This window comes from Pelodiscus sinensis, chromosome 12, assembly GCF_049634645.1.
Source record: "Pelodiscus sinensis isolate JC-2024 chromosome 12, ASM4963464v1, whole genome shotgun sequence".
Lineage (NCBI taxonomy): Eukaryota > Metazoa > Chordata > Testudines > Trionychidae > Pelodiscus > Pelodiscus sinensis.
In genome coordinates, this window is record NC_134722.1 from 3,086,216 (window position 1) to 3,110,764 (window position 24,549).

Sequence of the window (24,549 nt, forward strand, 5' to 3'; positions counted from 1 at the left end):
GGGTCGTGGGCAGCTGGTGCGCTAGGCAGGGGATTTCCCAAACTGCCGGAGTGGGCCTGCCCACACGATGCCCACCGGGGCGGGGAGGCTGGAGCCACGCCCCCCATGATGCTGGGGGTGGGGCCTGGGAAGAAGGGGCGGGACTGGGGGCGGGATTCGGGGCTGGCCTTCCCCAGTCCTACCTTCACCCACACCCATGCCCAGGGGGCCACGGGGAGGCGTGGAAGAGCGTGGGGGGACGCAGGTAGATGGCACGAGTTGCCCCGTCCTCAGAGTCAGGAGGCAGAGGGTCAGACCTGCCCCCTCTGGGACGTGCCTGCGGCGTCCCAGGAACAGCACCGGCGCCGGCCACGAGCAAACCCTTCGCTGCCCTAGCCCTACCATGCTGCCCTTGCCAACGCCCGTCGGGCCATTGGGACCAGCGCCGTGAGGCTGCTCCGGCACAGGGGAATTTTCTTGGGCTGAGTAGCCAGGGACTCTGGGGCTCCTCCACCCACGGCCTCCCCCCCCCATAACCAGCCTCCTCCCCCTACTGTGCCGCCCCAACTTCCACCTGCCAGGACGGCTCCCCGCCCCCAAGCCACCTTCCCCTCCTCCCCCACCACACCTCAGTCCTCCCCAGGCCCTGGTGGGCGTCCTGCGGAGACACACGCCTCTCACGGGGGACATGCCCTGGTCTCGCCAGGCCCGCGAGCTCCAGGCGGCATGACGTGCCTGGCTCCGCCGGGCCCAATGCCCACGGCTGCCCTAAGCGAGCTGCAGGGTCACCCCCGGGCAGCGCCCACAAGCAACCCCCTCCCCACTGGGTTCCTTCTGCAGCTGCCCTCCCGCCCGGCAGTGCTGGCCTGGGCGTGCGGATCTGCCCGAGGAGGGGAGTGCGCCGGGCTGGGAAAGCCACGCGGAGCAGCTCGGATGGGTCCCACATTCCAGGAAACCCGAGCCGGCTTCCTCCCTGCCCTCTGCCGGGGCTGTTTCTCGTGGCCTGATCCAGACACCGCCCCAGCCAAGTCTAAGAGGCTGCGGCGAGCAGGAGGTGGGCGGGAGAAGCGGGGTGCCAGACCTGCCTCTGCTGGCTGGCTGGGTGCAAGGGCCATGCCCGCTGGACGGCACCTTTGGCACCAGCTTGGCGCTGGCCCCATCGTTTCCTGCCCTTTGTTTCTGCCCCGCCCCACTCAAGGGGCGCCGGGGCCCTGCAAGCAGGGAGCCGGACTCCTGCCTGGACTGGCTGAGCCCCCCTCCCCGGACCCATGCCCCCGTCCCTCGGGCAGGAGCGCTGAGCTGCCAGGAGGGCCGGCGAGCCCTGAAAGGCCTTGAAAGCCTCCATCCCCTTAGCCAGGCCACGCGCGAGGGCCCCTCCCCCCCCAGCGAGCCGGCGTCACAAGCCCTCATCTGCGCGCCTGACAGGCCAGGTGTTTTACAGTATTTGCTACCTGTGATCATCCATCAAAGCAATCGATCGGGCGCCTGCAGCGCTTTATTAATGATCTTGTCACGGGCCCGGGGCCGGGTGCCGGGGCTTGTCGGGAATGATCGATCATTAAGAGCTTTCGCTGCTATTTATTCTCCAGTGACCTTGTCTCTCCCCATTGTTGCTTGCTTAAGAGTTATGAATGTGAGACATGATAATTTGATATTGATCTATTTGGTAAGTTACAAAATTCACCGGGGCCCTGGTGTTTTAACAAAGGCTCCTTGCTGCCGTGGGGCGGAAGGGCTGTGCTCGCGCCCCCCACCCCACTACAACCTCCTGGGGGGCTTGGCCTGGGGGCAGGGCTGGCTGCTGCCAGGGGGCACTGGGGGTGGCTTTGCTCCCCGGGATGGGGACCACGGGGGGGGTCTCTTATTGCCCGACTATGATACTGCAATAGATCAGCCCAGCGTGCAGGGGCCGGGTATTTCTGGTATTGCTGCTGCTTGGTATTGTGAGCCATGGGGCTCACGGCCTCCACAGAGGAACCCCAGGTGAGCCCTGTGCCGGAGCCTCGTGCCGCCCACGTGCGCTGCAGCCCCCTCCCCAGCAGCGCCAGGACAGGACGGCGCCTAGGGGAGCCCCTTAGAAGCCCCCAGCCCCAGATGGTCGCCGTCACCTTCCCATGAGCCCCTCCACCCACTTGCTCTCCCCAGCCTGCCCCCGGAGGGCCCAGGCCCCCTATGCCTGTTCTTCTCTGGCCAGTGCACCCGGGCAGGCGTGAGCAGCTGTGAGCAGCAGAGGGGGCTTGGCTGCTCTCTGTCCCCAGGGGGAGGGGGACCACGAGCATTGGAGGAGAGAACAGAAGAACATATGAACCGCCAGAGTGGGTCAGACCAACGGCCCATCCAGCCCAGTGTCCTGTCTGCCCACGGTGGCCAATGCCAGGTGCCCCAGAGGGAGTGAATACAACAGGGAACCATCACGTGATTCCTCCCGTCACCCATCGCCAACTTCCGACAAGCAGAGGCTAGGGACACCGTTCCCACCGATCCTGGCTAATAGCCATTGACCTGTCCTCCATGAATTTGTCTAGCTTTTTTTTGAACCCTGGTAAAGTCCTGGCCTTCATAACATCCTCTGGCGAGGAGTTCCACAGGTTGACAGTGCGCTGCATGAAAAGAAACTTCCTTTGGTTTGTTTTAAACCCACCGCCTGTTCATTTCATGGGGTGACCCCTGTGGTGTGATGGGAACAAGGTGGGGTGGGTGGGGCAGGCAGAGTGGGTTACTGTGCGGTGCCTAGATGAAAGGGCACGAGCCGCACCCCCAAACTCTCACACCATGGCTGGGGCACATAGCGACTGCCGCCTGCTCTCAGCCTCTGCCACGGGGCCGAGCGCGCTAGGCAAGGGCTGGTCCTGCAGGGAGCCCAGACCCCACGGTCATGTCTGGACAGAGCCCCCGGCCAGATGGACGGGGGCCCCGGCGTTAGCGCACGGCAGCCTCACAGCCTCGTGCAAACGCGTCACCAGTGGGGCCACCCCAGCGGCTTCAGGCAGGGGAGGAGGCTGGCCTGTCGCCTACTCGTCTGGCTCCTTGGCCAAGGCGGCAGCTGGGGCGGATGGGACCACGGTGCCATGGCTCAGGGGTCTGACCTCCTGCACATCACAGGCCCAAGCTCCGTCCCCCCCCCGGCCGGGTTCCTCGCATCACGGTCAGACGGCTCCCAGGACAGGGAACCCGCCATGGGCACTGGATCAAACCTGCAAGCGGCCCTGCCCCATGCTGCAGAGGAAGGCAACTCCCCCTCCCCCGGATCTTTGCAAATCTTTGCTTCCTGCCCCCCAATACAGAGATGGGCAGGGCCCACCCACAAGACCCCTGGGAAAATCCTTTAGGGGTAACTCAGAGCCCTCCCCTGCTAGCACCCTATCCCCAGCAGGGGCGCGCTGCCCGCCGACCCCACTGCGGGCCGTCGCATCCTACCCCCAATTAAACTTGGCAAGCTCAGCCTTGGAGCCAGTTACACGTTCTGCCCCCTGCCCCTTTGCAAGGGTGGCCCAGACGGTCACGGGCTGGTTGGAAACCGCCACCTAATTCCAAGCCGAAACTCAGGGCTGGCTGGTTTACGGCCGTTTGCTCTCGGGTCCCCGGTGGCCCTCAGCTAACTCCTCTCCCGCCCCGAGAGTCGTCCAGCGGGTGCGTGTGGAGAGAGCAAACCCCGGCCCCTCAGTCTGCCTTTGGTTTGGCTAAACACCCTCAGCGGCTCCCGTCGGGCGGTTTTCCCTTCTGTGACCGTCCTCGCAGCCCTCCTTGCCTTCAGCGCGTCCCTCGTCCCGCCTTCCAGCGGGGCGGCCTGGGTGTTTGATGTCCTGTCCCGTCCTGTCCCTCCCTGAGGATTGGGACTTGAGCCATCACCCTGTCCTCCCTCGGCAAACGCCCTATCCCCTAGGCCACGCCAGAACCCAGCCCACCTCCTCACCTTCTCCCACCTTCCACCGGGGCAGCCTGGGCGTTTGACGTCCCCTTGCTCCCTGCGAGGCAGGACTTGAACCCACCACCGTGCTGCGGATGAGGTCTCCCCGCTGCCGTGTCCAACGTCTCTCACACGGCAGTTTCCAGGAGAGACCGTTTCCCTGGCGCCACTGGTAATACCTTGCCTGACGGGCACTAGCTTCCTCACATCCACCGTGGCTCCTAGTTATCGACCGGGACTGCGGAGACCTTCCTACTCCTCCTCGGTCCCGACCGCACCCCCAGCGCACCGCACGCCGGCCTGGGAAGTCCCTCGCGTGCTCGGCCTCGCACTCGGCACCCTGGGTCTGCCTCCCGTTTCTGTGACGCCCGTTTTTAAGGCCCTCAAGGTCTTCTCGTGTGGTGTTCCAGGCCTCCTCTGCATTGGCAAGACCGTCCCACTCAGCGTCAGCCGGAAATGTTAGCACCGTCCCAGCCTGCAGGGTGTGGTGAGAGGGGGCAGATGCCCCTGTAGCGCAGGCCGGGCAGGCCAAGGGCGCATTGGGCAAGACTAAAGCGGAGGGAAGCCGTGAGCGAGGGGCAGGCCCCGCTCCCGGACGCTGGCAGGAGCAGGGCCGAGATGGCAGGAACGCTCAGACCTACGTGGGCCCGGGCCTGGGCCGTGAGCACGTTCCAGAGGGGCCCTAATGCAGCACCTCACGGAGCAACATCTCGGGACCGACCCGCCCAGGTCACAGGAACAACGCGGCCCAGGCTGAGTGTGGCTCACAGAGCGCAGGCTGGGCAGTGATCCCTCCGTCAGGGTAACGGGGGAGCTGGGTACGGCAGAGGGTGCGACCGGCTGCGTCAGGAGTGAGGGGCCGCTAGCGTGCACCTGGGTGTAAAAGGGAGCCCCAAAGAGCCGCCATTGCCCGGCCGGGGGGCAGCGAGGGATCCACGTCTCCAACTGAGCCGTGTCCGTTGTCACGGGGTCCGTGCTTCGGGAGAGTCTACCGACAGCTCCGACTGCGCTTTCTTTGACAATAAACCTGGCCGGGCGCCTTCCATCCGTATCTGCCTGGGGGCTCTAGGGCTGCTGCGGGGGCTGCTTGTGCAAAGTCAGCCCAGCACACGGGAGGAGCACACACACGCACAGCACCCATTGCTGACGGAGCAGGATGCCTGTCAAGACATGCCCCCCCGGGGCCGTCTGGCTCCAAGGAACTGGTCCAAGGGTCCGAGCAGCGGAAGCCGTCTTGCAGTGACCGGCAGGCCCTGGAATCCCATGGACCCGAGAGCTGGCCAGCGCCTGGCGGAGGACACGAGTGGAGGGGCTGCCGAGGGGTTACCAGGCCGAGGCTGGAAAGCAGCCATGGCAAAGGACGCGCCAATCAGATTTCTCCGCCGGCCGCCCGTTCTCTGACCCAACATCCCGCTCGGGCCCGTTCCCCGCGTCCCGCGCTTGGAGATCCCTGCGGTTGGTCCTCTGGTGCGTGGATGCGCTCAACGGCCTGCGTCTGCGTTGCCACTGCTCCCTCCTGCGCAAGGCAGGCGTACGAGGGGCCGGGAGCAGAGCGGCCGTGTTACCCGACTGGCACAGCAGGGATCTCCGGTGCCCAGGGAGGGGTGGGTGCTACGCCAGCCCCCACGCATTGGACCCCTCCCTGCGGTTTGCGAGGCCTCGCTTCATGGGGCACAGGGCTCCGGGCGCAGGGAATGCACAGCCAGGGGATTCAGGAACCGCCCGGCGGATGACGTGCCCACTAGCCCTGGCTGCTTTGTGGCACTGGGTGCACGTCACTAGGTGCGCCCTGGCTCGTCCCCAGTGTTACTCCTCATTGCGGGGCCCTGCGCGAGACCTCAGGACCAGAGCTCCCCTTCCTTGCCCAGTGCCTCCCAAAGCCACGTGTCCTGCAGCCCCAGGCAGAAGACGAGGCGGGTCCCCCCACATGGGCACCCCCTTCAGTCACGTGCCCTGCCACTAATGTTCCCTCGAATCTTTCTGATCCAGGTGCAGATTTTTTCCATCCAGGTGCGGAATACATTTTTGGTGTGCACCAAGACGTGCAAATGTGCACCACCAGCAGAAACACACACCTAGCTGGGGGCGCTCTGTTGATCAGCAGGGCGGCATTTGAATGTCTTCTGAGTGGCTGCACAAGCGCCCAGCTTACAGGGAACCCTGCCTGCCGTCCCTGGCAGACAAGGAGGGTCCCCCCACATCAGCCCCCCCTCACAGCCACTGCCCTGCAGCCTCTTCATAGAATCATAGAATAATAGGACTGGAAGGGACCTCAAGAGGTCATCGAGTCCAGCCCCCCGCCCTCAAGGCAGGACCAAGCTCCGTCTGCACCATCCCTGACAGATGTCTATCCAACCTGTTCTTAAATATCTCCAGAGAGGGAGATTCCACCACCTCCCTTGGCAATTTATTCCAATATTTGACCACCCTGACAGGTAGGAATTTTTTCTTAATGTCCAATCTAAACCTCCCTTGCTGCACTTTAAGCCCATTACTCCTTGTCCTGTCCTCAGAAACCAAGAGGAACAAATTTTCGCCTTCCTCCTTGTGACACCCTTTTAGATATTTGAAAACCGCTATCATGTCCCCCCCTTACTCTTCTTTTTTCCAAACTAAACAAGCCCAGTTCATGAAGCCTGGCTTCATAGGTCATGTTCTCTAAACCTTTAATCATTCTTGTCGCTCTTCTCTGTACCCTTTCCAATTTCTCCACATCTTTCTTGAAATGTGGCGCCCAGAACTGGACACAGTACTCCAGCTGAGGCCTAACTAGTGCAGAGTAGAGCGGCAGAATGACTTCACGAGTTTTGCTTACAACAAACTCTTAGTTCCCACCAGTGAGTTTGCTGGGGCTGTCTGCAGAGAAGAGACACGTCCCCCCACCAAGCTGCTGCTCCCCCCAGCACCAGCCCTGCCCAGCCAGCGCTCCCTTGTGCGAGGCGCCAGGACGAGGGGTTCATGCGACCGTGACGGGGTCTGCCTGGGCCTTCTCCCCAGCCGCGGCGCAGGACTAGCTGCTCCGAGCGCGGCCCCGGCCATTTCGCAGCCCGGAGCAGTGAAACGTGGGATGCCAGAACACGCTCCGGCAAGAAATGGAGCGGACGGGGCGGGGCGGGGGCCTCTGGTGCTTGTTTTCGGGCCAGCGCCTCGGCGGGCGGGAGCGCTGACCTGCCGTGGCTGCCTGCGCGGCGGAGGCGGGATTGGGGCTGTGTGTGTGTGTGTCCGCGCCTGAGGCGAGCTCCCCGACGCTCCCAACTCAGGGCTCCCCCGACGAGCCGGCCGCCTCTCCGCCACCAGGCCCCGGGGCCGCGAGAGACCGGAGAGCTTACCCGAGGGGGCTCCGCTCCCAAGGCCTCCGTGGGCCCGTGACCCGTGCAGCCGGGCCGGAGGGACACAGCGGGGCGGCAGTCGCAGGCTGCTGCAAGGCGGGTCCATAGGAAGGGGAGGGCGGTGCAGCCAGGTCAGTGCGTGGGCTGGGCCTGCAGTCAGAGCAGCAGAGCGGCCAGCCTGGCTCAGAGCAAAGGCCCATCCGGCCAGGGGCCTGTCTGCTGCCAGTGGCCAACGCCCGGTGCCCCAGGGGGAGAGACCAGAACAGGGAACCATCGTGACCCCTCCCGTCACCCAGACCCAGTCCCTGACAGAGGCGAGGGACACCCCCCGCCCCCCGCCCTGTCTGCCTAACAGCCGCTGATGGACCCAACCTCCATGACTCGCTCTACAGGCGACCCCCAACCTACGGCACAATTGGTTCCTGGGGAAGCGTCGCAAGTCGGGGGCGTCGTAACTCGAACCCCCATTGACGTCAGGCACCGGGCGCCATCGTAAATGGGGGCCGAGGACGTAAGTCGGGGGGTTTCGGCTCCTTCCGCACATAAAAAATGGTTGTGAGTGCGGGGGAGGGGAGGTGACAAGTTGGGGGTTTCCTGTGGTTCTTTTTTGTACCGTTAGGCTGTGTCTACACTGGCGGGTGCCTGCACAAGAACCCACAGAGCGTCCACAGGGCCCGCCTGCTCTTGTGCAAGATTTACAGTACGGCGTGGGAAGAGAGGGCTTCTTGTGAGAGAACTTGCACAAGAGGGCAGTGTGGATGGGCAGCAGGGGTTCCTTGCACAAGAAAGCCCTATGGTGGCTAAAATGGCCATCAGAGCTTTCTTGCACAAGAGGGCGTCCACACTGCCATGGACGCTCTTGTGCATAAGCACGTGGCCACGTGGACGTGTTCTTGCACAAGCGTTCTTGCACCAGAGTCCTTCTGCAAGATGCTCTTGCGCAAGTACCTGCCAGAGTAGACGTAGCTCTAAAGTCCTGGCCTTTATGTCTCGCCTGCATGCCGGGGAGGGCATCTGGGCTGTAGTGGACATGCCAAGCAGCCAGAAAAGCTCCAGCCCTTCATATACCCTGTGTAACCGCCGCCTGGCAAATCTGAACCTAGAAGCTCTGGAGCTGAGGGTTACACCTGCACCGATACAAATTTCTATCGGCAGCCGCAAAAATGAACGGCAGGCGTCTGCACCGAGGGCTGCGGAGGCGGGTACCTGCGGCTCTCACGCGGATGCCTGCGATTGCACGATTCTCGATACACGTCTTGTATCTGCGTCTGTCAAAAGGCGCCGGGAGATCCGCGGAGGTGGGTAGCCCCGGGCATTAAGCGGCGAGCGGTGGACTTGCAGGGCTCCACGGCTGGGAACCCCTTGCACCTTCCTCGGGCACAGGCTGTGCTCTGTTCTGCGTCCCCGAGCCCCCGGCCAGGGACTAGGAGCCTTCCCAGGCTGGACTCTTGTGCTGCAGGCTGGGTGTGGCAGCTCCATCATCCTCCCAGCAAGGGGCTGGATTTCTCCCTCCCCTCTCCCCACCCAGAGCCATCACTTTGGTTCCCACCCGCCATCCATCCCGCCTGCCCGCGAGCTGCCAGCGCGGAGATGGATGGCCGCAGCCTCTAATCAGCTCCCCGGGGCAGGCAAAGCTGCCAGGCAGGTGCCACCGTGCGCTGCCCCTCCTCGCACCCCGGCCTCTCTGCGGTTAGCGGCGAGGGGCTCCTGGAGCTCCGTGACTGATCCCCCTCTCCCCTCACACGGGTCTCCGGGTTTGCTTTGCGGAGCGTGTCCGAGGTCAAACAGGGACAAAAGTCCCTTTACAAAGGTACAGCCCATCGCTACTGCCGGTCCTCCAGGACACCGGCCGCCTCCAGCCGCGGCCCCATGGCACCGCGCGACGCCGGGCCGCTCGCGTCCATTTCACCGCCGCATCCCGGTGGCGAAGGGGGCAGAGTGGGGGGGGGGGGGGCCCCCATGCCCCAGCCCAGGCCCAATGCAAAGCCCAGGTGAAAGTGGGGAGCAGGAGCGTGGGGGCTGCAGGGCGGTGGCCAGGTGACCCCCTGCCGGAGCCATGCCAGGGGCCGGTCTCTCCAGCTGTGGGGCACCCAGGTGGGCGGAACCAGGGAGGGAACCGGAGTCTGAGGACCAGGCCTCCGCCCTGACTGCCACGGAGCCAAATCAGGCCGAGTGAGCCAGAGAGGTCTTCTCCCCACCTCCGAGCCGCTCGGCCCCCGGGGCTGGGGCAGGCCTGGAGCCGGCAGGGCCCGGCAGGCACAGGAGGGGGGCTTTGTCGCTCCCCCTCCTTGCAGATCCCCAGCACGACAGGCCCCGGCTGATCCCGCCCCCCCATCCGTGACAATGAGCCACCGAAGCGGGTCCAGCCAGGGGCAGCCCAGCACCTCGTCCCGGCCGGGCGGCGCCTGTCGCAGTCACAGCTCTGCTCCACCCCGTGTCGGGCGCCCACCGGGAGAGCAGCGCCCGCGGGCTAGGCCGGGGTGGGCAATAGTGTGCGATGGGGCCACTCCCAGGGGGTGGTAAGGGGGCAAGGGCTGCACGCCTCCAGCGTGGGAATGGAGGGGGCAGGGGCCGGGAGGGAGGTTGGGTGACGAGGGGGGTTGGGACCTAGGGCAGGGGCCTAGAGTGCAGGGGCTGAGAGGGGGTTGGGACCTGGCGCAGGAGTGGAGGAGGCATGCAGGGGTTTGGGTTGCGACGTGGGACATGGGACTGGAAGGGTCTGGGTACAGGAGCGGGGGTGCAGAGGGGTCGGGTAACGTGGGGGAGAGGGAGGGGGGAGGGAGCAGGGTCCAGGGGTGCAGAGGGGTCGGGTTACGTGGGGGAGGGGCGCAGGAGGGGGCAGGTCCGGGGGTGCAGGGGGGTCGGGTTACGTGGGGGAGAGGGAGGGGAGAGGGAGGGGGGAGGGAGCAGGGTCCAGGGGTGCAGAGGGGTCGGGTTACGTGGGGGAGAGGGAGGGAGCAGGTCCGGGGGTGCAGAGGGGTCGGGTTACGTGGGGGAAGGGTGCAGGAGGGGGCAGGGTCTGGGGGTGCAGAGGGGTCGGGTTACGTGGGGGAAGGGTGCAGGAGGGGGCAGGGTCTGGGGGTGCAGAGGGGTCGGGTTACGTGGGGGAGGGGCGCAGGAGGGGGCAGGTCCGGGGGGTGCAGAGGGGTCGGGTTACGTGGGGGAGGGGTGCAGGAGGGGGCAGGTCCGGGGGTGCAGAGGGGTCGGGTTACGTGGGGGAGGGGTGCAGGAGGGGGCAGGTCCGGGGGTGCAGAGGGGTCAGGTTACGTGGGGGAGGGGTGCAGGAGGGGGCAGGTCCGGGGGGTGCAGAGGGGTCGGGTTACGTGGGGGAGGGGTGCAGGAGGGGGCAGGTCTGGGGGTGCAGAGGGGTCAGGTTACGTGGGGGAGGGGTGCAGGAGGGGGCAGGGTCTGGGGGTGCAGAGGGGTCGGGTTACGTGGGGGAGGGGTGCAGGAAGAGGAGCAGAGGGCGACTGGGATGCCAGGGTCAGGCTCTGGCCCACAGGTACTTACCTAAGCAGCTCCCAGCCAGCAGCCCAGCAGGCCCCCGAGGCAGACTTCCCTCCCGTCCCGCTCTCAGCGCCCAGCGGGAAGGGAGGGGGCGGGGCTTTGCACGCTGCCTGCCGGGCAAACAGGCAGCTCACCGGCCAATGGGAGCTGGGAGATTGTGCTGAGGGCGGGGCAGTGCACAAAACCTCTCCCTGCCACCGCACTCGGGGGCACTCGGGTGGGCGAGGCTCCCGCTGCCCAGGGCTTGGTGCTGGGCAGATCCGAAGCCCTCGCCCCGAGAGCTCAGTGCAGACCAGCCCGCGAGGGGTCCTTCCCTCGTTTTACAGCCCACCCTCTGGCATGTGGCCGAGGGAAGGGCTGCTTCCAGCCGTGGCCCCGACCCCTGAACCCTCCCTGCTCTCCTCCCCTCGGGCTGCCCAGCAAGGCCGGCGGCAGACGTGGGGACACTCGCTGGCAGCAGCCTGGTCTCCAGCAAGCCAAGTGCGGGCTGGGCGTTCCTCGGCAGAGCACACGAAGGAGCCGGCTCCTCAGGCGGAGCAGGGGGCTGTGTGGCACGCACCAGGCCTGCTGGGAGAGGCTGCCCAAGCGCCTCTTCCCTGCCCGGCTCTGCTCCGGTGTGAGGAAGAAGCATGTGGAGAAACGCAGCCCCTTTGCGGCTCCCTGCAGCTGCCGTGGGGCACTCACAGGGCCCAGCCGGGCTGCATGACTGACCCGCTCCCCTCCCGTACCCACTCCTGGGGTGGGGTGCCCAGGACGGAGCCACCCTTCCTGGGAGCCACGCCAGTCCCTGCCAGAAGCCCCGCGGCTGCAGCCAGGGGAGCGCGAGAGGAGAGGGAGCAGCCAACAGGTTTTTAGTGAGCTGCCGGCAGCGCTGCTCCCCCAGCGCCTGGCTCCTGGCTTTAACTGGGGAGCTCGGTGGAGTCTGTGCCACGCAGGCTGCAGCATCCGCAATGAGCCCGGGGGTTGCACGCAGGTGGGGGGGCTCCGTCCAGCCGTCCGCAGCGCTGATGGAGGAGGAGGAGGCCGGCGCAGCCGCCGCGAGGCAGGGAGTGGGGGACCGGGCCGAAGAGGCTGCCTCCCTCCGTTCCCAAGGGGTTCAGGGCAGGCGGCTAGGGACAGGGCTCAGGGGCTCTGCAAACGCGAGGACGGCTTGGCCGGCAAGTCGCCATCTCCAGCCACAGCCCAAAGCCTACTTTGCAGGTGCCCCCCTGCAGGCCACGCACCCCCCAAAGCCCCAGCCCACCCCATGGGCTACCTCCACAGGCTGGCTCCTGGGGGTGAGCTCTACTCCAGGGGGAGCCTCTGTGTGCGTTAGGCTGCACCTCTGCCCCCCCAAACCGGGCTCCGTCCACCCTGCTTTGCAAGGAAGCAAGTCAGGGCTCAGATCTGTCTCCTCCCCCCCCCCCGCCGTGTGCTCTCCCCACTGCTAGCAGGGGTGGCAGCGCGTGGACCCCGCTTCTCCCCCGGCACGCTGCCCGGCACGGGGACCACGCCTGCTGGGCCTTAGGGCCATTTCCACGGCACTCGGGCTCTGGTGTGGGAGAGACAAATAACCCGACGTGGCCCTTGTGCTGAGCCTGCAAACACCCTGGAACTCCTGGAGAGCTGCCAGGTGAGTCAAGCCCTCCGGAGCCATCTCCTGCCCCCCAACAGCCATTCCCCCTTTCCTGGGAAGGGCCTGCGTTCACACACGGACTCCCAGCCTGGGCACAGGCCGCTGGGTACGGCGCATCTGCCCTGCGCGTCCATCGCCAGAGGACGAGGCCAGATGCCCGCCCGGGAGGTGCAGCTCCCCGCAGGCCAAAGCAGGAAGCCAGGCGGGACCCCCCTCCAAACACCCGGACAGCGAGCGCAGGGCTCTTGGCACGGAGGCTCGCTCTGCTGCCGGGACCCCAGCGGCCTGAGCCTGCAGGAGCGGAAGCGGGGACGGGCTTTCTACTCCTCCCCCCGCAACCGGCCCCTCCCATCTCAGCACTCACCCGGTGGCCAGGCCCTGCTCAGCCAAGGAGGAGACCCGGGGGCGTGAAACCAGCTTTTATTGACGGTTCCCCACGGCCAATCCAAGCCTGGCGGTCCCCGCACGACAGCAGCCGTCACCCACAGGGCCCGGCCCCCGGCCCAGGACGCACCCAAGCCCCGCCGATTGACTCCACGTGGGCTGCCGGCACCTCGGCGGGCTCCTGCGCTCAGCCCGGGCTGGCTGGGTAGAAGTGCTCCACCAGCTGCTTCTTGTTGACTTTGCCCATCTGATTGCGGGGGATCTCCTGCACCAGCAGCAGCTCCGCAGGGACGGTGTAGAGCGCCATGGAGTCCCTGCAACCAGACACAGACTTGCAATAACCCTCACCGTCTTGGGGACACCTCCCCTCCAGAGCCGCCCGTCGGTCTGCCCCCGGTGCACCTCCCTTCCAGAGCCGCCGGTTGGTCTGCCCCATGCTCTTTGGGGACAGCCCTGTAGCTGAAGACTCCGTGAAAGGAAGATGAACCTCAAGAGGCGCGCCCTCAAGTCACGGGATGGGGGCACACATGAGAGTTAAGGGTTAGAAACCGGGGATAAGAACACTAAAGCAGCAGTGGAAGAGGTCTCTGACCTATGCCAGCAAGGAAAGGGTTAACTGTCACCCTTCCTCACCTCCTGCAAGACCCAGGGAGTCCCTCCGGGGAACACGGCTTCCCTTTGCCGGCATGTGAAGGGTTAACCCCAGGCTGGCAGAGGACTCCCGTTCTACAGCCAGCAATCGAATGCCTCAGACATCCCAAAGGGCCTGCGCCGTGTGGGGTGTGGGCAACACGATCCTCTCAGTCGTGCGGGCCCAAGCGCGTCTGGCTGCAGCTCGCTCCCCAGCGCAGCTCGCCAGACGCCGCTGGGTGGGGCCGCTCCTGCGGGACGGGCTCCATCAGGCTCCGTCAGCATGTCCTGCAGCAGGGCAGCAAAGGGCCCAGGCGCGGAGGGGGCCGTGGATCCGAGTGCGTTGGATGTCTCGGAAGAGGCATTTCAGGAAGACAATGAACCCACAACCCACCGCTTCCTAAGGATTCAGCAACGGACTTGACCTTGTCCCATCCTGATTTCTGGGCTCTGACCCTGCACCATACCCAGGGGAAAGCAGCGTTTCTCAGACTGGGTGTCCTGACCCAAACGGGCGTGGCAGGGGGTTTCGGTATCGCCACCCTTCCTTCTGCGCTCCCTTCGGAGCTGGGAGGCTGCAGAGCGGCAGCTTTGACCGAGGACACGGCTCTGCAGGCATCAGTGCAGAAGTCAGGGTGGCAGCATATAGAATTGCCACCCTTACTTCTGCCCTGTTGCTGGCGGCAGAGCTGGGCTCCTGGCCAGCAGCCGCCGCTCTCCAGCTGCCCAGCTCTGAAGGCAGCGCTGCCGCCAGCAGCAGCCCAGAAGTCAAGGTGGCGGCAGTACTGCACCCCCCGCTCCAAACGCCTTTTTGGGTCAGGACGTCAAGGGCAACACCGTGACATTCCGACTTCACTTGCTGAAATCAGGACATTGATGGGTTTTGAAACCCTCGGAGCATGAAATTGACTGAAATGGGCCGTGATTGGCAGTGGCAGGGAAAGCAAATGCTAAACACCGCATAGCGTTACGGAAGCACAAACGTGCCGAATTACACGGCTCTGAACGGGTCTCCTTGCGACTAGTCGCTTGGCCTAGAGCAGATATGCGCGCAGGCTGGCCGGCCATGCCCAAATGTGCCCCTCACACACAGACCTGCATGTTCTTACACGCACGCGGCCCCCTGTTCCTTCCTTCCCTCCCTCCCAGGAACCGAGTCTCTTTGGCCTTTCAAGCGCAGGGGGCTCGTCTCCCGCCTCCCGCTGCCTGCGTGTCACCAACCTGGGGCCATGCCCGGCTCCGACAGGCAGCTCCCTGGCACTGACTCTAATGCAACATGCCAAGTCCACTGAGCTTTTCAGCCGTCGCCCCCCGAGCCCAACCACCACATCCTGCCATATGGGCGGCTCTCACTCAGGACGGCGCCTGTCACTGGGAAACGAGATGGGAGGCGAAGGCTGCAGAAGGAATCGCTCCGAAGAGGGACATGTGTCTCCTGCCAGGGAGGGCGAGAAAGGGGCCAGGCAAATGTAAGTGACGGATAAAATAAAAGGGAGAGACAGCGCGTGTGGGAGTGAGGGGGCTGGAGGGAAAAGCCAGCGGGAGACGGCACCAAGACAGCGCAGGAGGGAGCTTGCTGGGGCGCTCGCTGCCCCTTTGAGGCACAGCAGGCGCTGGCAGGATGGCTCCTCTCTTCACATTCGAATGGCTTCCCTAGAAGGGCTCCTCGTTCCTGCGCACAGACAGAGGCGTGTCGGCCGGGGAGGGGCTCAGCAGGGAAAGGCGGTGGGAGGCCCCCAAACCCCCGAGGCCTGGCTCGACTCAGGGCAGACTGGCACTAGACAGGGGAACGGAGCAGAGGCAGAGACAGAAGCAGAGGTCACAGCGCAGCGGAGATCGGTCGGCCTGTGCTTGGGGAAGGGAGACAGGAAGGGAGAGCCGGCGTGTGCTGGGCCAGGCAGGCCTCCCGCTAAAACAGCAATGCACCCTGGGCTGCGCCGCATCGGGCCCCCACGCCCAGCCAGGGGCTTCATTCCACGCGGCCAGGGTGGTCTTTCGGAGCCACCTAGACGGCGTGTGGGCCGGCGGCCATGGGCCGATGCACAGGGGGAAGGGCTATCCATAAATCAAGTGCAGAGTGGCTCTCAAACACGCACACTCCGGTGCGATCCCCTCCAACCCCCCTCCTGCGGCTCTCCCTTCTCCCTCGGTGCCGGGGAAGGCCGGTCCTTGTGGCTAGCGGAGCCAGGGGAGATTTGCAAACACGAGAGAGGGAGGCGAGGCCCAGCACTATTTTCCAAGAGCACGGCACGTCAGAGGTACGGCGCAAACCTTCAGGGAGAGGCAGGATTCCCAGACAAGTGGGCGTGGAGGGACTGGGAAGTTTTTACTGCGGGAAGCCGGCCCAGCAGGCAGCAGGATGCCGGGGCTCAGACTTGGCTGCTCCATGGGACCAGCCAGCGTGGGCTGGGTTCCTTTGTCTGATTTCCTTCCCTCCCCTCCCACTAAGTAATTGTTTCATCAGAGCAGCAGCTGCCCAACTAGACTCTGCCTTGCAGTTGCTCAATTGTCGTCTTCCAACTGCGATTTTGCCAATCCAGGGGAATCTTTAATTGGCCAGCTGTGCAGCCCTTGATGAAACAAGTGCTCCGACTGTTTGGGAAGCAGCGCCAGCCTCCCCAGAACTCGCCGCAGCCCGAGGGAGGGGAGTCGGCAGGAAAACCAACGGCCCCGCTAGTCAATACACGGCTAGTGCAATGATAAAATCAATTAATGATAAACCAAGTGATCCTGCTTCTCCATCGCTCCGCGGCTGTGCAGGCCCTCGAGCTCCCAGGGCCTGGCCCGGCAAGCCCGTTACTCAGTACTGGGTCTGGCTCCAGCGTGCCAAGCCGTAGTGAATAGACGCTGGGCAGCATGGGTGATTGAGGTAGCTGGGGTTTGGGGAAGCAGGCCCCCAGCCCCACCCCCTCTGCTGAGGCTCCACCCCCATGGGGAGGGGAGGAGGCGGGGCAGTGCGCTGAGTATGTACAGCCCCCCCCACAGGGAGGGGAACAGATGGGCAGGGGCTCGTGCTCCAGACTCCCCAGCCAGGAGCACAGGGGCTGGGGGCAGCCATACTCCACTGCAGAATGCCTGCAGCAGGCATTTTGGGGGTGGAGTGGGGGCAGGGCCAGGCCGGTGGTTTGGGAAGGCAATGCTCTCCTCTGCCTTAGCCACTGGCTGCTCCTGCTGGGCAGATTTAGGGAAAGGAAGCTGTCACGTTATTGGATTGTGAGGGGAGCAGCTGGGTCACTGCTGCACCCATGGGGGGGTGTTGGCCCCAAAAGTGGTCCAAAGGGGCCATTGAGGGGTCAAACAAAAGCTAAGCATCAGAGGGGTAGCCGTGTTAGTCTGAATCTGCAAAAGCGATGAGGAGTCCTGTGGCACCTTATAGACTAACTGAAGTGTAGGAGCATAAGCTTTCGTGGGCAAAGACCCACTTCGTCAGATGCATGTGACATGCATCTGACGAAGTGGGTCTTTGCCCACGAAAGCTTATGCTCCTACACTTCAGTTAAACAAAAGCTACTTTCTTCTGAGTCTGTATCTGCTCTTCATAGATCTGCATAATGTCTGGGTGTGGAGTTAGGGATCTGTAACCTGTATGGAGACTGGACGTCTCTCTGAACGTGGTTGAGCATTGGGCAGAGCCCGGCCTATGGACATGCTAATTAGCGAGGCCCTGTGGGACAATGGCACTCGACGGGCCAAGGACACGCCTCGGGAATGGTGACCGACACCTAAGGGCTGCCAGCAGGGAACACAGGGATAGGCCGCTGGCCAGGTGACCTGCTGCAGCCAAGAAGAGACCAGGAAGGAGGGATAAAGAGGCCATGTGGCTGACTCCATCTTGGTACTCAGCTCAGCACTTCATCCCAGAGGCAGCAGTGCAGGGATCGAAGGGCTGGAAAGACCTGTGGACCCATCCTAACCTAGGATGTGCAACTAAGGACTTCTAAGCCAGCAGCTGTAACATCTCTGCTAAAGCCTGCATCGAGAACTGGGAGATTCGTTGCATGTAATGTATGATACTTTAGCAACCTCACTCTCATGCTTTTCTTTCTGGTAGCAATAAATTTTTAGATGTTAGATGCTAAAGGATTGGCTCAATGTGATTTGTGGGTAAGATCTGGAAGGTAAATTGACCAGGGATCTGTGGCTGGTTTCTTGGAACCGGACAGAACTTGTTCGGGGTAGGTGGGATTGGGTGCTAGGAAACCCCCCCCCCGCCACACCTGTGTATGAGGCCTGGGGCCATCGGGGGCACGGATATTGCTGGGGTGTCGGAGGGGTTTTGCTCGGGAGGCTTCAGGCAGGCTGCTGAAGCGCTCGGTGGGACTGGTGTGTGGCCTGTTTGGGAAGGTCTCCAGTCTGGGGCTGTAAGGAGCCCTGAAGTTGAGCAATTCGCCCTGAGCGGACGCCCTCAGCTGTGCCCAGACCCGGCCCGGTCCGTCACAGAAGCCCAGGGTTTGCGTTCAGAAATGCCTGTGCCGCTGCAGGCCTCTGGCATCTTTCCTGCCACGGCCTCACGCCCCCCGCTCCCCGCTGGGAAGGAAAGGAGACCTTGTGGAGGGGTTCCCACGCAGCGGCGGATTTAGGGCAGGGCGAGCAGGGCGGCTGCCCCGGGCCCCGCGCTTCCCGAGGCCCCGCGTATGTGCCGTGCCAAAGGAGGGGCCCTGCGAAACTTCACTGCCCGGGGCCCTGCGGCATCTCATCTCCCCTGTTCCCACGGCCCACGCGCCAAGGGCCAGGAAGGAGGACTGGGTATGTGTGAGTGGGGGGGGGCAGAGAGCAGCGTTCTAGGTAGAGCCCTGCACCCATATAAAATTGGTGTCCGCGTCTGCATGGGCCTCCTTCCCAAGCCACCAGCCTGGCCCCGCCACACTCCGCCCCCAGAATGCCTGCTGTAGACGTACTGAACCACTGTGGCTGAAGCTTTCCAAACTAATCGAGCACAGAAACTGCAGCCCAAGCTATAAACAAGCCCATGACCAAAGGTCTTGGAATGGGAAGACTCGGACCGGGGGTGCGACCAACCCCACCAAATGTAGCCTCTGTAGCATTTGCCGTGTGCTGCCCGTGGCGGACGCTTACCGGGCCCAGCTCCTCAGCTCCTCGAGAGACAGCAGCTCGCCCTCCTTCAGCTGCACCACCGCGCTGACCCGCTGGCCCCACACCACATCTGGGGGCCCTATCACGGCCACATCTGGAGAGAGAGAGCAGAAGGCTCAGAAACTCAGACCCACTTCCAAGACAGCAGGAGAGCGTGAAAGCGAATTGCGACACCAGCCAGGTGGGCCGGAGCCGCCACGTGCGGGGGAGGAGAGGATCGGGGGCGGGGGATTGCTAAGAGTAAGGGGGGAAAGCGGGCAGAAGAATATCAAGCACTCTCCCGCTCGCAGAGTCTAAAAGAGCGGAAGAGCTGCCCAGCCAGCCTGGATAGCGTGAGAACTTTCCTGTGCTCATTCCAGCCCCGATGGGCAGCCCTCGGTTCCCTCCCCCAGCAACGTCAGGGAAGAGCGAGCGAACATTTCTCATTTCCAAAAATCTGCTGCTGAGTCTGCACCTGGCTGTGAGTTTCTGACTTCCGCCCCCCCCCCCCCCGCGCTGGGCTCTGAATTCAGTCCCGTCACACCCCACCCTGCCGGCGGAGAGACTGTGAAACAGCCTCCAGGCGAGACCCCTCCGCCAGCATCTTCTCAGTGTCCTCTGGGCTACAGCCGTCACCCAACAAGGCCCCCAAAAGCCACCGCCTTCTGTGCCTTCTCTCCTCGTCACCGTGCAGCGCGGTGGCAAACCCAAAGCGAGGGGGCAGCTAGCCCCTGGCCAGGGTGGAGCGCTGCACCTAACATGCAGGGAGCTCCCAGGGCAGCTGGGGTTCCAAATCCCCCCCATACTCCTGAGATCAATAGAATTCTGCCCCGATTCAGCACCCTCGCTAAGCTCCTATCCGCTGGAGGGCACTGCCATCTGGGACAGAGATGCCAGGGGACAGCAGGCCCAGTGCCTCCCTGCTGGGGGACCGTCTCCAACTACAGCTCTTCACCGGGGCGGTAACACTGTAATTCGCCTCCAAAGCCCCCCACAAACCGAGAGCACAGATCCCAAGGGGCGGCGCTTTACCTGCAATACTGGGGTGAGCCAGCAGATGGCGCTCCACTTCGAGGGCGCTAATTTTATAGCCTCCGCTCTTGATGATGTCCACAGAGGTGCGGCCCTTGATCCAATACGTGCCCCCTTTATATACGGCCGTGTCTCCTGCAGACAGAGCAAACGCTGCTTAGCCGCCGTGCCTGCCAGCTGAGTGCCTGGGCGGCCGCCCAGCACATCAGCAGAGCGCCCATAGCCGGCAGCCAGTGTTTCTATGGGTGGTGCACATCTGCACATGGCTTGGTGCACAGCACAAACTTTATTCCACACACCGATGGAAAAAATTAGAGGGAACGTTGCTGCTTAGCAGCCGTTTCCGGGGCTCGTCCGTAGAGCCACATTCAAAGCCCGAGTGAAAACGCCTCTCTGGGAAGAGATCCGCTGGCTGGATGTCTGCTGTTGGCCAGCGGGCACCGGAAGAGATTCTCTGCGGGTGTCTGAAGGCTCCAGGCACTGGGCTGACCCACACAGACCCCAGGGCCTGGCGTGGAGATCCAGACACAGGCGCTCCTGGTTTGCACCCACAGACGGAGACGTCTCCTCCCTGAAAGGACCGCTCTGCCCACCAGACAGAAACGTGACGAGCGGAGTCCTGAAAGTGGTACAAGCAGGAGCCAGCCAGCTCTCTGCACTGGGCTGGTCCCTCCCCCAACGTGCTTGGCCACACTCCACACACTAATCAACTCCCAACTCACCCCGTCCCGCTTTAATGGGCAATGAATGAGGATGAAGCGTGAGGCTCATCTCAGACCTTTTCCCTGGGCTTCTGCACCAGGATTGTTCGGCTGAAGGCCTGGATCTTTCCTGGTTCTTTCTAGACAGCCACCTCCACTTCTTCTGCATCTTACAGCAGGGGTGTGGACCCACAGAAAAATCATCCAGGGGCTGCACACAAGTGAGAAGCCCCTGACTGAGGAGGAGAAAGACCTCCCCACATTCCTGTCACAAACCCGAGCCTCAGGGGCCGGATCCAGACAAGCCAGGGGCCACATCCGGCCGCCGGTCCTGAGGCTCCCCACCTCTGGATTAGAACAATGAGCCACACCTGCTAAAAGGGGTGTTTGCTGGGCTTGGGGAGGTGCCAGCGCCACACACTGTGCTAGAGTCCCCGGAGAGGAGTCTGATGCCTGAAGCAGGGTTAAGCCGCAATGAACAGAGGGGGCTGGCGCGCTCCCATGAACAGGAGAGTTCCACGGAACAGGGAGTGGACTCAGAGCCAAGCGTGAGCCGCTAACCAGCTACTGGCACAGGAGTGTCGGAAGGTTGTGGAGCGAGGGCCCAGCTACTTGAGATGAGGAGTCTCAGGCTGCCTTTGCCCCCTTTGGGATGGGGCAGAGGGGAGGGCGCGTCTCAGGACGTCGATGCCGACTCTCGATAGGAGCAGCGGAGCGCTCTGAGCCGTGGCCTCGACGTCGATCTCCGTCACGGCGCACCGTTCCAGCGTGGCCAAGCCACGGGCGGGCAAGCTCTAGCACAGAGATGGCTGCAGGAGCCCGAGCGCCGCGAGGCCACGCTGCCGTGGTTCAGGGGCCTCTCTCACGGCTCCCCAAACCGGCGTGATCGGCTTCCCGCTGCCGGTCAAGCAAGTGAAAGGGACACACCGAGCTCCCAACAGCCTCCTTGCCGTGGGAGGTCCGGCCTCGTGGCTGCAGAATGGACCGTTCAGCGGCATTGGAGGCCACCCCCAATGAGCTGCAGTCGTTGAGTTTGTAGCCACTAGCCCCCGGCCCAGGAAACTCAGCCAACCACAGCACAAGCTTGGGGTTGCAATGAAAGCGGCAGCTGAAGCAACCCACGAGGGCAGCTCTGATTCTCCTGCGTGCGCCACTCTGGGTGCTGTGGCAAAGCTCCGACCCCGCGGTTCCCTCAGAGCCTCGCTGTGACCCTCCACACAGCCTCCTGTGCCTTCTCATCACAGGCTCACCCATAGTATGGGGTGAAAGCCCTGGGCCAGAGTCTGGGACCTGCACAGCCTGTCCCCGCTCCCCCACCGCACTCTGCCTGACTCTCAGACCTCAGCTCTCCCTCTCAGAGCGCGGGCCCTTCCCTCCTCCAAACTCCTCCCGCCCCACTACCTGCAGAGGGGCCGGGCGCCAGGGAGCTGCAGGGAGGGAAGGGGCCAGGGCCAGGCAGGGATGGGGCCAGGCTACAGTAGAGTCCCTATCATCCGACATGTTCGGTAATCCGACCACGTGTCGGTCCCGTTTAGGTCGGATAATTGGGACTCTACTGTACATCAAGTACATATACCACCCGACCATTATGGGGGGGGGGGGGTGAGTGTTTTTCTAGTGGTGACTTGGTCAATGTCCTTCTACAATCCCATTGGCTTATTCTATGTATTCCTAGCGCTCAGCAAAGCTCAAGTCAGCTGTGGCATTAGATGAGAAGCCCTGGTTCACACCAGGACCTTAGTCCGAAATACCCTCTGTGACGGCACGTTGGGGTTCCCCCGTCTCCTGCACCCCCGAAATGGCACAAACAGACTCCACCATCCAGTAGAGTAGAGGGAGTTTATTGCCTCTCCAGGATACAGCACAGCACAGATGTCATCTGGTTACAGGGCAGGCCTAGGATGCCTCAGCCCCCCCTTGATATGGGGGGGGAGGGGTCTAGGCTCCTAAACCCCAGCCTGTTGCCTAGGCTGCTTCCTCCAGGATACCAGACAGAGACTAACTCTCTCTCTTCCAGCCCTGCCCCCCAGCCCGGGCGGCATTCCACCTTCCTTTGTTTCTCTCCCTGGGGGGTAGCCGGTCGGACAGGTTGAGAGACCCTCTTTGCATAATGACTCATCCCCTGTCCTGCTGGGCCGTGGTACCGACAGCAGCCAGTGGGGGTTACCACAGCCCCGGCATAGAAACCAGCCAGGTACCCCCACTACGTCACACCCTCCTCCCAAGTTTGAATTAGTAAGTGGTGCATCCACGCTGCCGAGCCCGTTAGTTTGGAATCACGGGCTATGGAATTCGAACTCCGTGCTCCTGCTTTTCACCAGGAACAACGCTAAGTCCGAACTTGTACGTTCGAAATAACGGTGGCGTGGACACTCCAGTGCCGCTGATTTGAACTAACTGGCCTCCCGCAGTTCTCCAGAGAGCTTCTGGGGACTCTGAGTCTGAGGTCGTGCATCCACATGATCGGAGCCTGCCTTGGACTCCTTCCAAGGCTTTGCCACAGTGAGGACACGCATATTGGAAATCGTTAAAATTGGGAGTTCTTAAGTCGGGTTTAGTAATTCTGAAATAATTTCCTGGTGTAGCCATGGTCTAAGCCACTTGTCAAAGGGAAAACGCATGAACTCGGCTCTGGGACCAGCCCAGATGGTATCTTTACAGGCCAGCCCTGGAAGTCTGGCATCCAGAACCAAGGTAAGGAAGGAAGCGCAGGAGAAGTTAAGGAGCTGGTACAAACAGACGGGTTGGATTTCAGTGCCGGGTGAAGGGGTCTGTAACTGGTAACTATAAATGCTGCTAGCTGAAACAGGTCACCTCTGGGTAAGGGGAACCAACCAACTCTGCATGGGACGGCTTCCCAGAAACTGGTACCCTATCGAAACGTTGTCTATGCTTTTGCCCGCTGCTCCGGCAGTGTTTCAACAAGGCAGCACGGTCGGCGCAAGTATGCTGGGAGAGAGCTCTCCCCGTGCTCTTGATAAACCACCTCCACCAGGGGAGTAGCTAACAGCGCTGGTAATGCATTTACACAGGCACTTTACAGCGTTGGAACTTGTTGCACTTGGGGTGTGTGTGTGTTTTTTCACACCCGTGAGTGAGAAAGTTACAATGTAGAAAAGCCCTGAGCCCTTCTTCATGGATTACACTACTATTGACTTTCGGCGACAAAGCTGCCTGGCAGAAACGACATGGTCTTTTGAATGTATTTCATACCGATCCGAAGTAGGGCCAGACATGGACGACACCATTCACCAACCATCAGCTGCATCCCTTGATGTCAGGGGGGTTACCCCAGCGATGGATTTGACCCACAATGCGCCAGTAAAAAGAGGGATTAAATGAGAGGTTGAGCGGTTGAGAACCGTTCGCTCTGTGACATTGGGCGTCAGCCCTGCCGAAGGGTGCTACAAGGCAAGCCCCACGTCGGGGAGAGACGATCTCCGCCGGGAACTCGGGCCAGACCACTCATCTCATTTCGCTCTTGGCCTACGGCAGATTTGAACCCAGGGGTCTGGAAATACCAGGCACACGTGGGCGGGAGGAGAGAGCCCTCGGAAACATATGTTGTGATCTGTGATGTAGCGACCGTGGGAGGGGAAGTCCCTGGAGGGGACAGGAACGGGTGGTGCCGAGAGGGCAGACTGTGACACCCCTGAGCACTGCGTCACTGCACACTGATCACTTGGACTTTCCTGGCTTTGGTCAGTTTCTTTCACAACCGTAACGTTACGTACAAGTGGCGTCTTTTGCATTGATGCTCCCTGGAAGGTAAGCGCCCGCCTTACTCCACTGCGCGCTGGCACGTGCATTCCCGGCAGCCCGGAGAAGGGCCACGCCTGGCCGGCTCCAGACGCACTCGCCGCCGGGTTTACACACCAAAGACGTGCTCGCGGTCTGCCAGCGCTGCCCACCCAGCGAGGCAGGCGAGCACCAGGCTGCGGGCTTTCTGCTTCCTTCAGCAGCACCACGACAGAGCCTGGGAACAGAACCCCCCAGTGACACCTTTGGCAGAACAGAACCCAGCCCCGCAGGATGGGAAAACAAGCTCAACGCGTAGGAAACGGCGTAGCCGCCTGCTGCAGGAAAGCAGGACCCCAGGACTCAGCTGGCCTGCCTGCCTTCCTCTGGTCTCCTCTTCTGCACCGGCAGCGTCCAGCCCCTCTGCAATCGCTTGATGCCATTTCTACGTCAATTCATGCATGGACCGCGGGGTGGGGGTGCAGTGGGGAGCTGCCCACAAAGGCCCAGCTCCTCACCTTGCAAAGCAAGGCGCTGGGCTTGGAGGGCTTCAAAAGAGGAGACGCCTATTCCTATCAGTGTGTTCCTAGCACTTGGGGATAACCACGCAGCTCTCCCCAGGGGATCAGAGGATGCTCCACTTACAGTTCAGAC

General features: G+C 62.9%; 1 protein-coding gene across 4 annotated transcripts in view; it reads right to left on the minus strand.

Moving 5' to 3' along the window:
- Positions 1–12,741: 12,741 nt before the first annotated feature.
- ACSF3 (acyl-CoA synthetase family member 3) overlaps positions 12,742–24,549 on the minus strand; it is a 124,510-nt gene continuing 112,702 nt past the window's right edge. For 3 of the 4 annotated variants that reach the window (XM_075939855.1, XM_075939852.1, XM_075939853.1), the window contains 3 exons: positions 19,457–19,591; positions 18,428–18,539; positions 12,742–13,035 (listed from right to left, as the gene is read on the minus strand). In XM_075939855.1, the coding sequence (XP_075795970.1) occupies positions 12,909–13,035; positions 18,428–18,539; positions 19,457–19,591 (374 nt within the window). In that variant the 3' untranslated portion in view covers positions 12,742–12,908. The remainder of the gene's footprint in view (positions 13,036–18,427; positions 18,540–19,456; positions 19,592–24,549) is intronic. The other variant, XM_075939854.1, reaches the window with a different exon arrangement.